At 39.9% G+C, this 14,052-nt stretch overlaps 1 protein-coding gene across 19 annotated transcripts in view; it reads right to left on the bottom strand.

The window, feature by feature from the left end:
• ABI2 (abl interactor 2) overlaps window positions 1-13,852 on the bottom strand; it is a 69,101-nt gene extending 55,249 nt beyond the window's left edge. For 8 of the 19 annotated variants that reach the window (XM_051786874.1, XM_051786879.1, XM_051786877.1 and 5 more), the window contains exon 1: window positions 13,659-13,850. In XM_051786874.1, coding sequence (XP_051642834.1) covers window positions 13,659-13,775 — 117 coding nt within the window. In that variant the 5' untranslated portion in view covers window positions 13,776-13,850. Of the gene's footprint in view, window positions 1-13,658 lie in introns of all 19 variants that reach the window. The other 11 variants (XR_007904429.1, XM_051786868.1, XM_051786869.1 and 8 more) reach the window with 3 other exon arrangements.
• Between the last annotated feature and the right edge of the window lie 200 nt (window positions 13,853-14,052).

The raw sequence follows: 14,052 nt of genomic DNA, 5'->3' as shown, positions 1-14,052 counted from the left end.
ACAGTGCAATGGAGTGGCTACTCACATCGTGCTTAGATAATGTAACAGTGTTACATCAAACTCACAGAAATCAAGGATTATAGGATAAAAACTGAAGGTGACACTGCAAACTTGTGAAAGCAAGCACAACTCCTCTCACAGCAGTTTTGTGCTGTGTTACAGGGTATGAAGAATCACCATGACTGTGTTTACATTCACCATAATTATGACACACAATGAGAATCTCAAACTTCACTTATTCACCCAGTTTCAATGTTCTTGTTCTGACAATTCTGAGCTCTTCATTGTCACAACAACAGAAACATTAGAGAAGTGCAACAAAAATAAGACTTCAAATGATAAATGGTTTTTCTATGTCACAAAAGGTTCTCTTGCCTTGCTTTTTTTTTTAATATGAATTCATTTTTCAAGTTGTCTTAACAGATTGTTACAACTGGATATTCAGCAAGTTCCATAACATCAGAAAAAAAGGGCTTTCTCTATACCTTCATGAATTAAAAGTGCTGCACAAATGAGCTTTTCATTTGACAAGACGTGTTTAAGTAATATCACCTCTCTACCCATCTATTCATGGCAATAAATAAAACTATCCTGGAAAGGAGAGTTTCACAACATAAAACAGAGGTTTTAAGACAGAGAGGCACTGAGAAAGCAGGAATTTTCAAGCTGCTTTTCAGACAAGCAATTCTCTCCTTTAAGAAGAATGATCTGCCAACTGCATGACCTCTAATCCTCCACCTTCCTACACATAGGCAATGGGCTTCTTTTGCAACACTCACCATCTTCCCATCATTTCACTCAGCAGTGTGTCCCTACAACTCAGGAAATACCACTTATTTTCCCCCCTACATTTAGCCAAAGAAGAACATGCAAACAGTTCTCAAAGGTCTATGTTCAGAGCCTTAAGAGCATGTGGAATCCAGACCAAAAGGTTCTGGGAAATAAACTCCTTCCACTGTTTGTACACAAACCCCTGAATTTTAAAGTATGAGATCTAGAGATGACGTTATAGAAGAGCTGTGTTATTAAAACCAACAGAATTAGGTATAAGAAGCTCAAGCTGTGATTTGGTTTGTGCAGAGGCACCTATCGATTCAGAGCACACACAAAAAAATGCAGTTTGACAAACTAACACAATACATCCAAACAAAAAAACCCTGAATAATCCTTGCATTTCAATCTCCTCAGCTTAACATCTCCATCTCCAAAATAAGCTAAGTAGCAAAAATAATTTTCAGAATTTTGGCCTTTCAGAGCTGCCCTTGGAGTTTCACTGAGTGTAGCATTTACTATGGGGTAATGCCAAGAGGCCTGAAAACTAAGGTCAAATCAGTTCACCACAGTAAGACTATCATTTCTCTCCATTAGAAAAGAAAAAAAAGAAAAAAAAAAAAAAAGGCATTTTTGGGCTCCTTTATGAAAGGGGGAATTGCAGTCATACCCATAAAGTTATTCTGCAGTAGACTCCCAAACCAAACTTCAGATCTAAAACTGGGGCTCTATCTCTAGAACAGCTTTCTCAAATGATAAAACACAACACACTGCTTATGGAAAAAGACAGGTCCACAGAAACTCCTACTGCTGCCTGTATCATTATACAACCTCAAGGGTGGCACATGAAATGGGAGAAAATATTGGTTGGTTTAGTGGGTTTTAAATATAATTAATTTAGAAATAATTTCCTTAAGTATGTTTTTAATTTTTAAGATATCGTGTCACACTGAAAACCTGATTTGAGATTATACATTGAATATTAAAAAAACGAGCATGTGGCAAATAAATCTCTCGTTCTTCTCTGGGTCCTTAACACAAGATACAACTGAAAAAAGACTAGAAAATTTCATGGAAGGTGAAATGCAAGGAATTTATTAACCTTTGTCCATCATAAGAAAACACGGCAAACTCCCCTTTATAGTACTTTTCAGTACAAGTGGATTTTTGGCACTGTATTTCCCATGTGTTCATGTAATGAAAAAAATCTTCTTTTATATATGTATAACTGGTTAAATAAATTATAACTCTGCATTAATTATCTATCTGTTGATCAAATGAGACAAATCAAAAGAGACAAATCATCTCGTATAATGCACACAATTTATAAACTTTACCTAAATAAGGGGTCTTAATATGCTACAAACATTTGTATCAGGCTCATCACAGTGAAGAGTTCTGTTTCCAAGGACCTGCATTTGGTGCACAGATGACCATAAAAACGAGAAAAACAAAAATTAAATGCTTACCCCTCCCTCTTTCCCCAATCATCAAAACTCAATTTGCCCTATTGCATTTGCATTACATATTTAATTATTGACTATAATAAATGTAAAGACTGCATACATATTTAGGAAATAATAAGATTGAAATTTTAAGCAGATCATAAAATGGTAATGATTTACAATAATTTTATTAACTCATCCCATCAAGTGATTATAGAAGTGTTCTCAATTTGGAGATTATTTAAATTAATTATTATCACCACCAGACAACTATAATAGCAATTCAGAGTCTATTGGTAACTTTCTACCTTCTATTATCTGAACTGATTAATTATATAGATGCACATACAGTCAGAAATAATTTCCTCTTTCTTTCAAGAAAGGACTGCTCTTATGCCAATGGACTCAGAACTTGGTAAAAAAGGTTGTAAAACCAACATCCTCACTAGTTCAGGCTGACTACACACTACTGTGATCCAGAGCTTCTGCATGCTCAATCATCCCGCCCCTTCAGAGACAAAGTCACTTCATGGGCATCACATCCCTAAGGACACGAACACAAGTAAGCCTAAATCTTAGAAGGTAATTTCTGAGATCACTAACACGTGAATAAAGTGAGAAAACTGAGAAGTATATCAGAAAACATTGCACACTGCTTTATCATAAATAATAAATAAATGTAATGTCACAGTTTTATGCTTCTCTACAACTCCATTCACTCCCAGTTCTCTAGTTATTAGTCATGGTGGAAAAATCCCATTAATTTCACTATCACCATTTCAGCACTCACATATATACTCCGTCATATAAAAATCTTTAGCCCTCTTTCCCACAAATGAAATTTATCTAGATCTTACTTAATTGACATGAGTAACTTGACATTTAATTCCCTCTCCTTGGAAGGCCAAACCAACACCAATCTGTGCAGAAAGCATCTCAAAGGAGAGAAGATATATGGTATTCAGGATACAGAAAACATGGTATTAAATAGAAGCAATATCCCCAATAATCCAGTGAAATTACTTACAGTGGACAATACAAAATACTACATGTAACAGACATAAAACTCCAACATGGGAGAAATGCAAAGCAAAAACACATGAAAGGAAAAGATAAAACTGCTTATATTCTCATTATTTATTTTAAATTTCTAGCCTTTTCAGAATACCATTAAACCCTTAGCTATGAGCCTTAGCTCACAGCAATAATTCCATAGATTATATTAAGTAGCATTACCTCTCAAACTAAATTTAGTATCCCTGTGCTTTACCCAGAAAAGTGGCAAACCAGTGTACATAGTTCATACTTTTCACAACATTATTTGCATAATCTTATAATTCAATTTCTCTGTCCACAATAACAACCCCTCTTTGGAGTTCCTGGGCATTTTTCAATCTCTGAAGCCCGTCATCCACCTCAGCCTCCTCTTCTGCTGTGAGTGGTGAAGGGGATAAGAGGTTGGCTTTTGTTTTTACTATTTCTCTTTTCTTCATATATTTATAGTAAAAATTACTCTGAGCTTTCCATAATGGCAGGATATCTTTAGTATTCTATTAAATAAGATGAGTTTTTCTACTTTTGGCTAAATATTTTTGGTTTGCCCCACACACCACCCCCCTCCAGACAGAAAAATCTATGCTGACTGATTCAAGATAGCCATTTAATTTGGGATATTTAACATGTTTACACTCTCCATAAGTGGCAGCAGATCTCTGGTTTTTACCCAATAAAAAGCAGATAAGACAACAAATGCTGCACTTGGAAGCAAACACTCTGCCTCACATATAAAACTATAGACAAGCTATATAAAGTTGCCACCTAGCTAAAAAATTGAGTGAATTACAGATGTTGCAACACCCAACGCTGCTCAAATTTACAGTTTAAAAGGACACACTTGGAAAATAACTGAGAATGTGCACTGTATATTCAGTAAACACATAATATTTAATGATTATTATTAAAGCAAATCAAGACAAATCAGTGTGCTTCGAATTCATACTAGACTACTCACTAATAAACGGCTTTGTATGTCTTGTTCGTTAGACAGACTAAAATTTTCTGTATGAAAAGAGATCAGACTCAAGAATATTATTTCAGCTATGTTTGTATATTCCTGTCTGGCAAAACCAGCAGCATCAAAAACAGACTTTGATTTTTTCATAAGACAGACGAGCACTAATTCCCCTTTCAAAAATCATGTATTACCTAAAGTTATCAGTCATGACCCTTCATGTTTAATAAGTGTCAGCCCCTACTGCTCTCAGTTTTCACCAGGACAGCACAAACACACCTGACATTTTCACTACTGACCTTCAGGTCCAAAGAGCAGCACTGCTGCTGCAAAGAAGCTTGAAATAACCAAGTTTGACACCTGTTACCTTGATGGACTTCTCACTTACCTTAAAATAGTCAATCTAAAAGTTAACTGCTCTCAGCTGGGATGGTCCCACTGCTTCCATACTTCATTCCCTCCTCCTCCCTTACTTCACACTCCCACCAACCCTAAGCAAAGCAATGATGCTGCTCTTGTCCTAGTTAGTTTTCAGCTGGTTTAGCTAATTGAATGAGCTCAGGAATGATCAGACGAGCCCGACCCAGGGATACAGATTAGAACCCAAAGCAGAAAGATCTTATATCAGCTCAGCAATCTTGTCCCTAAACAGCAGCAAAGCCTAACACATGCAGCTTTTGAGAGGCACTGCTTTAATTTCTAACCACCTGACATTGCAAAGGTTTCTAGGTGCGTAGCAGGAATAATTTACACACTTAGCAACTTTAAATGCAAGTTTTCAAATCTAAAAAAGGCAGCCTTCTTCAGGATGGTTCAGCAGGCAGCCCATTCAATCTCAACTCTTCAACACTGCCCCATTTAAAACTGAACAGAATTAAAATACTTTTGGTAACAATGGCAATGCTGGTTGCAATGAGCATCTTCAAACAAAAGAATTTCAGGCTTCCCTAAAATCTGTTAATAGTATCTGCGGGAAGAACAATAGCCATCATCTTATCTTCTATGAGTCTAGTTTTAAAAACCTGATCTGTAGTAAAAATCACCTCTGACAAAACAGCAGCCAGCTCAAAAAATAGACAAAAGACTCTGAAGTTATCACCAAGAATTTATGCAGACTTCATATATATTATAGCAATAAATTCACAACAAAGTTACAAAATGCCCTAATAAAAACCCTTGCATTTAGCTAGAAGAGTTTTTAACTTAAAGAAAAAAATACCAAATTTATGAGTTGGCACAAAACTAGCTTTGGCTCTGTGTATAATCAACACACACAGGCTACAAAACCCCCAGACCAAGTAGTATTTGTTCCTCATCCTGCATTTCACTGAGCATAAAACAACTTCACTACCATAAGACTAAGCCAATAATACGGCAAGCACCTATATTTCAAACTGAAATACCATTAAGAATAGATATTACAATGACATCTACTGGGAAATAAGCTACAGGAAAATGGAATAGCATGTACAGAATCTACATTTCAGAGCACACCACTATAAATTTGACAGAGCAACTTACTCATTGCACCTGGGAAACAGAAAATTCAGATTTCTCACTGAAACAGGCACAACTCATTTGCAAGAACATATTAGTCCATTCACTTCAAGAAAGAATTGCCAGCCTAACCTGTGAGAACCCTGAGAATAGGAAATGTTCCTAAATTCAGCGTACTGTGACTACATGCTTCATCTACTGACATGGAGTTTGGCTTCATAAAGTAGCCCAATAACTAAAATTCCAGGTACAGCTATCCAACAAAATTTACAGAACTTAGATTACTAAGCAAGAGGTCAATTTCAGGTGTGTAATTAAGTGTGAAAACACAGTATTCAAAAAAAAAAAGGGCCAGCAGACTCTAGACATAGACACTACTGAAAATTTGCTGCAAACATGATACTTAAATCAATGTTTTTGTCAAGAAAATATTCTGCTGAATACAACAGAGTAAGATTTCACTTGCTTAAAGCACTGACTGGAGAAGCTCTTGCTTTACAAGGGGCACCACTTCCTGCCTTAAAACCTACAGCATTAAGCCACAAAGATTAATGACTGTAAATGCAAGTAAAACATAAGCAAAGGAAAATAAATGTTAGAGAGTTGATTAACTGTAGGATACAGAAGCTTGCTACTCTGCATTACAATTCTTGATCAATACAATTCAATAACTACAATTTGAAAATTAACTAGAGAAGGGAACAACTAGAATGCCACTTGCAACTAACATTTAGTGCTTCAACATTTACTTTATATTAGCAATACCTGCATACTTACAAATTTTATTTTCACACCTATACATACAGTATTACCATCAGCAACTTCCACTAATAAAATGGCTCATGCTTTTTCCATATCCACTCATTAGAGAATCAATCCTGCCCTTCCTGAACTCCAGGTTGAACTTCTGGCACTATCTGAATGCATTAAATTAGCTTTCCTGGCAAAACACAGTGTGGTTAATGAAAAGGAAAAGTGGATTGGTTGAGTGATAAATCCTTCACCAACTTTGTCAGCGTCATTGTCTTAAAAGGAAATTCTATATCTAGATTATCCTCACTAAACTTACTAAACCTAACAACAAGCCACCGTGAACCTTCAGAATCAGAACAGAGACACACAATTACAATTTATGCAATCATTTTAATATAATTACACTCCAACAGGCATATATTGTGACTGAACTACTACCGTGGAATTTACTTTCAGAAAACTAGATCAAAGACATAAAACCAACATACTTTAACTACTTTTTTCAAATTTTGTAAAAAAATATTGAACAAACTTGATGTCCCTTCAGAAAATTTCTCTTTTTATATACCCTGACAATGCATGGGAGACTATCTATCTCCTTCAAGCAACAGTATCTGACAACCTTTCTTTAAATTATCAGGTCCTTAAAGCTTAGACACTTGGAGATACAGTAAATAAAACAGAAGGAGGAAAAGAACCAAAAATTATCATTACTATTATTACTGGTTCCTTACAATAGCACCAGAGTCCACCATCCAATTACTTCTCCCTTTTACCTTAGTGGAGAAAAGAGGACTGTGAAAACACTTGCAGGCTGAACGTGCACCAGAGGCGAGACTGCAGAGAGCAGCAAGACTTTCACTTAGCCAGCTACTTCAAATTTGCAGAACACATCACTTCTCGAAATCAAAAGAACAGTGGCTGCATACAGTCTTAGGAATCGCTAAGCTGTCTCCTCTTAATTATTGGAATTTAGTGATGATGACAAACACAAGTGAACATTAACCCAAACTGAGTGTATTGAAGTACTATACCCTCAGGCACACCTTCTGAGTTTACATGGCAAGGTTTTGGTAGCGGGGTGGCTGCAGGAGTAGCCTCTGTGAGGCGAGATCGGGAGCTGCCCCCATGTCAGACAGACAGAGCCAGTTCAAAGCCAGCTCCAAAACAGCCCCACTGCTGGCCAAAGCTAAGCCAGTCAGCGACGCTGGTGGTGAACGGGTAAAAAACACTGTGAAGCAGCTGTGACAGAGGAGTGAGAAAAATGAGAGAGAAACAACCCTAACAGACACCAAGGTCAGAGAAGGAGGAGGGGGAGGAGGTGTTTCCACACATTGGAGCAGAGACTCCCTTGCAGCCCATGGAGAAGGCCATGGTGACACAAGCTGCCCCTCTGCAGCCCACAGAGGACCACAGAGGTGCAGAGATCCACCTACAGCCCACGCCAGGGCAGGTGGATATGCTCTGAAAGAAGCTGCAGCCTATGCACAGCCCACATCAGAGCAAGCTTCTGGCAGGACTTGTGGTCTGCGGAGAGAAGTCCAGGCAGGAGCAGGTTTTTGGGCTGTGGGGACCCATGCTGGAGCAGTCTGTTCCTGCAGGACTGCTGGGAAGAACCCATGCTGGAGTGGTTCTTGAAAAACTGCAGCCCACGGTAAGGACCTGCTTTGGACCACCTGAAGGACTGTATCCCATGGCAGGGACCCCACATTGCAGCAGGGGGGAAGACCGTGAGAAGGAAAGAGCAGAAGAGATAAAGTGTTGTGAACTACAGAATCCCTTATTACCTGTCCCCCTGCACCACTCAGGAGGAGGAGGTGAAATGAAGGAGTGAAGTTGAACCTGGGAAGAGGGGAGGGCTGGGGGAAGGTGGTTTTAGTTTTGTTTCTCACTGTCCTGCTTTTTACTTTCTAATTGGCAGTGAATGAAATTAATACATCCCAAGTCAAATCTGGTTTGCCCATGACAGTAATTCAGGAGTGACCTCCCTGTCCTTATCTCAACCCATGAGCTTTCTTTCATCTTACTTTCTCCTGTTGTTTTGATGAGGACTGAGAGAACAGCTTGATGGGTAATCTGACAGTCAAGGTTAACCCACCACTGCATACTATTTCAAATTTAAAATAATGTGATTTTTATGAAGTCCTACCATAGCCTGATGGACCAGACATATCCATGTATTAATTCCTTGCACTTAGGAGTAAGATACTACAGCATATTGTCCATGTATTCATTACCACTGTTTTACTGGCTTCACAGGTTTTTTTAAAGAGTTTCATCTTGTCAGCATCTTTCTGAACTTTTGGACTAATATTCACTGGAGCTAATCAATATCCACTTTCATGTCTGCAGAACACGTGTTCCATCACTGCTAAGATTAATCACCCCTTCACTAAAGCTGGATTATAAAATAAACAAGTTTAAGGAACAGAAAAGGTGAAAAAAACTTTCCTCCGATACTCACACTTCGGGTAATTAAATAAATTTTACAAATCTAACTCAGTTGCCTTTGTTAGGTGATACATATTCTCAGTAAAAAGAACAGAGATCATTCTTAAACTTGTTTATAAACCATAATTCCTGCAATCCCCTATATACTTACACAAGTTATATAGTGGTACCAGTCATTACAAGCAACTCCACAGAAATTTCCCATTACTAAAGCTGTAACCACTAAATTGCCATTTGTAAAGGATCACCATTCTTGTAATTTAAAACTAATATGCTAATAGATGCCTCATTCTCTTGTCCAACCTACTGGAAGATGCTTTCAAATCTACAGTTACTTGGCTTTGCTTATAAGATCTAAGTAAAATCAACAGGTATGTGGAAAACAACTATGAAACTCACTGATCTGCGGGCTCCAGTAAAATTACTGAGAAAAGGTAGTTTTCACCTTTATGTCTATTTAAATAAAGCTATCTGCAGGAATGAAAGCAGGTCATTTCTAGTAATAAGTAAAATGGATTATTCTTATTATTAAGAGCAGAAATAAAAATCACCTTCCTATCCTTCCCCTCACAGACACCAAAAGAATGTTTTCTGTATATAAAATGCAATACAGTCAAGGCAGCCTGAAGACTATGAAGAGAGGAAAATTAGAAGCACCCTCTTCCTTTTCAGTCTCTAGAGCTGACAAATAAAGCATAATAATCTTGAAAAACTAAGAAATACAGACCCTTTTAGAAGAATCTGGACAACACAGCACACAAAATTGCTATGCTCCTTCTGAAAGCTGGGCAGGGCACAGAGGCTTGGCATTTTGCTCAGTTCTGCAAGCTAACTGTGGTGGTGGGACCTCCCCACACCTCAAATTTGCTCTTGCTAGATGCTTACTGGCTGAAATGCCTCCATCTGTTAATTTTTTCTGCCTCTTTCAACAAAGAGTTACAGACACAAGCATTCAGTTACTCTAGAAAGCTCCATGCAATGCACAAAATGAAAAGCTTGTTTTTTAAAAGAGTGATGATAATGAGAAACAAACAAAAGATTATTCCAGAATAGACTTATACAGGACAAGCTCAAAGAAACTGAATGGGTCAAGACAGTGTTGGAATTTATGTTAGTGTAGCAGTAACATAACATGCAAATCACATAATTGCATGGTCTTGTTACTTATACTACCATAAGCAGAAATTTTCTTTACAATACCCCTGAACAAAATGAAGCAGGAATATGAAAATTTTGTAAACACAGCACACTGTCCAGTATAACTATTCTCTGTTTTCTATGAAAGCCTACATAAATCAATGTAGACTGCAAATATTGAGTACATCAGATAATCGAATTCTACAGAATTACTCAGTTGCACAGTTTACACTGAGACTGAACTTGGTAACAGAGGACAGCACTAGTACTTAAAGCATTGAATAGACAGTATAAAATTTAACATGTGATTGACTTTGTGTCAGATACCACACAAAATCCTCCTAAATAAAAATGTGCACCTTCCCTTTCTCTCTAAGAAGCAGTATGACATAGAAATAACTGTAGGATTTCTCCAAGCTATTAGAAATAAGACCTTCTCAGCAAGAAAAGTTATCTCATTTCTGTAATAAGACACACAGATGAAAGTGAGCCATTTATGCATTTATGCTTCGAACTGAATTATTTTTATCACCACAACCACAGAAAATAATTAAATTAATTGCTGTAATATGTAAGTTGACATCATACTTTATTTTTTTATTCTATTGATTTATTTTCTTATTTGAGTAGTGTCTCTTGAAAAATACATCACCTAACTCGGTAACTGATTGGCTGGAGGGCTGGGAGACTGACTTGACCAGTGGGAAATTTTAAAACAAAGAACCATTGGTGAAGAAAAACAAATGAAAAAACTTTTTTTGCCCAAACAGGAGCCTTTTGTCTTTCATTGCTGCAGGTCTATGTATCTCCATACAATTTTAAGCTGATGTGTTCTGATATACTACTGTATCAAAGGCTCAAGGGAAGGATAACGATTTATGTAACATTCCCTGTTGCTAAAGTAATTGAGCTAAGTATCAATCATAATTTGGATAAACACTGACAAAATTTTTAAGAACAGATTTTTTAATTCATAAGCAGAAGTCAAATGAGTTGCAATTGCCACAACTGTACTACTATGAACTAGCAATTTCCATATGCATGAGATTACACGTTCCATTATTTTGAAGCTGCAAGGATGTTGCTGGGCGGGGGTGAAGAGAAAAAACACATTCACCTTAGCACTGAACTTCAAATTCTCTGTTACACTGACCTATGCTTCCAATGACTTTTGCAACAGTTTTTGTACTTGACAATAAAACCCCAGAGCAGTAAATGGCACAGAAAGGCAGTGGCTTGTCTACTGACAAATACAGGCCTTCAATGTCCCCCCTGCCACAGTGCCTGCCACCCCGCCGATCAACTTCAGCTCTCAGTCACGTCCTGAGCCTCCCCTAGGAGATCTCAAATATATCCACAACAAAATCTTCTGTCAACAACGAAACACTACAGGACTACAGAAGAATTAGTTTGTCTTCACTACCTGACTTTCTGGACAATTATTCTTCCACATATTTCAGAGCAGTCACAAACCCATCTTCCCCACAAAATTCAAGACTACTACTCTGAACGTCATTTGTCGCTAATTGGACATATTAACTTCAGCATAATAAATGTCATTAGAAGCAAAATCACAAGTATCCAACTAATCAACAGTTATATCCATTTATCTATTCTTCTCTTGTAGAGAAGAAAAAATCAGCTTTGTATACAGATCTGGTACAGCGTTTACGTAGCTCTGGCACTGTGAAGGTGGGGTGGGCTTGCTGACAGATTTGTTACTGGGACACTCACATCACTAAATCCAGAATCCCCTCACACTGGACCTCTTCTCTACAATAAACCCACTTTACGATGTCCCAGAGAACTCCAAAGGCCAGAGTTTATCGCCTGGCTATGTTCTCCATTCCTCACTTGTTTAAAAATTTAAACATGTTCATGCTGTGACCCACACTGCACCTCACGGTCAACGCTCACAACACAATTTCACTCCTTAATTCTCACCTCCCCCTTAAAGCTCTGTTTGTCATGATCCTTGGATAAATTGCCAACAGTTGGGATATTGCTGTGTGGTGGTCAGAATCCATCAGGCTGACCAAGAGTGCCTCATTCTTTTCCTTCATTCACCATCTGTCTGCATCTGTCTCCTATCATTTCATACTGTCCTTATGGACTGTGTGCTGTCTGGGGCAGTAACCATTTTTTTTCATTCTCTATTTGTACAAAACAGCATGGAGTCCTCTTCTGCAGTTTCATTAAAACATTACAAGTGGAGCTGTTCAACAGAGATTTTGAACTTTGGTTTATACAAAGAACACAAAAAAAGGTCAAAGGAAAAAAAAAATCCAAACTACATGCCCTTCTTCCTCTCCGGTTCTGCCTTATTCCAATACGCCTCTCCCTTATTCCAGAAAAATCAGTTACACAGTTTTAAAAAAAGCATAAATTCAAACACATGTATTTCAGGTTATAACTGTAAGAAAATATTTCAACATATGTCTCAAAAAACCTAAGTCACACTAATTCAACATAGGAAAAGTTATTACATAATAAAATACATCTATATAATTTCACTGTAATTGACGTGTTTTGTAAATGACCCAAAATGTGCAAAGTCTTCTCTCTAAAGGACAGCTGGTCATTCAGCAATTCAAAAGAAACAGTGAGAGCTTTTTTTATAGGGACATTTTAAGTATTCTCTGCCACTGGTTAAACAGTCTCTCCCATTTCCACTGACAGAATAGTGTCATCACAGACCTCATCCCTCGCTGCCCTCTGGAAACCCATAAGAACTCTCCACTTCGAGTACTGAATGCAAAAATAATACTGGGACCCTCTGTAATTCTCTCAACATTGACACCACAAATCCACATCGCCCTCTCTGCCTTTCTCTCCTACACACTCAGACCCATCTTAAGGTGTCTTTTTGTGTTTGTTTGAGGGCAAAGTCTTTCATTTGGCCCTACCACCACTACCAAAGCAAATTGCCAATATTTTGCTTTTCTTTCCACTAAAAAGAGGAAGGAAAAAAGCAAAGTCCTAACACCAACCTGGTTTCAGAGCAGCCACCGCAAAAACCACACACTGCGGTAGCAACTTGTACTCGATCTCTTTCTCCCTAATTCTGTACCATCTCTTACTACATCATGGTTTCATCCTGCACCCACCGCTTGGTAGTTGCCCTTCCCATGGAATTCCACCGCCCTGCTCGGGAAGGGAAATACGAACTGACAGGCACATCCCTATTAAAACATATGTCATTGTGCCCTAAATTAACCGTATTTGCAGGAGTCAGCTATCCCTCGGTTTATCACCACAGCGCCGGCAGCAAAGGAGCGCGGAACGTGGGCAAGCGAACGAAAAGGAGCGACAGAGGCACAATCTGGAATGAACATTCCCTCCCAAAAAGTGGAAGGCGTTCAGTTTAGGAATCAATCACACACTCAAACGCCTCGTCACGCCGGGGCAGCTCACGCCGGAGGTGAGCCAGCCTTCCTCCCCCTCCCCAGGCTGCAGCAGCCGGAGCTGCCGCCCTGCCGCCGCCGCGGGGCCGGAGCAGCCCCGGAGGGGGCTCGGGAGGGGCTCCCGGAGCGGCTCCCGCGGGAGCGGCGGGGCGCGCGCGCCTGCCCCGCCGGCGCGGGGCCCGCGCGCACCTGGATGTAGTTGGTCTCGCAGTACTCGGCCACCCGCTCCAGGTTCGTGTAGCTGTCGAACAGGGCCCGGCGCCCCCCCGGGATCTCCTCCTCCAGCAGCATCTGTAGCTCCGCCATCTTCACATCCTCTCCCCCGGTCGGTCTGTCCGTCGGTCGGTCGGTCCGCCCGCCCCCGGCCCCCTGCCCGCCCCGCGCGCTCCCCCGCCGCGCGCTGCCCCCGCCCCGCGCGCTGCCCCCGCCGCCCGGGCCGGGCCTCGCGCCGCGCGCACGCAGCGCGCGCCAGACCCCCACCGCGGCGGGGGCGGGGCGCGGCCGCACGGCGCCTCCCGCGCATGCGCCGCCCCGCGCGGCCCCCCGCGCGCGCCCACTTCCGTCCCGGCGGCGCGCGGGGGGC

The sequence above is a fragment of the Manacus candei genome, unplaced genomic scaffold, assembly GCF_025592945.1.
Source record: "Manacus candei isolate 608988 ecotype Guabito, Panama unplaced genomic scaffold, ASM2559294v1 h1tg000023l, whole genome shotgun sequence".
NCBI lineage: Eukaryota > Metazoa > Chordata > Aves > Passeriformes > Pipridae > Manacus > Manacus candei.
Note: the sequence above shows the minus strand (reverse complement) of the source record. Positions and strands in the feature narration are given on the sequence as shown.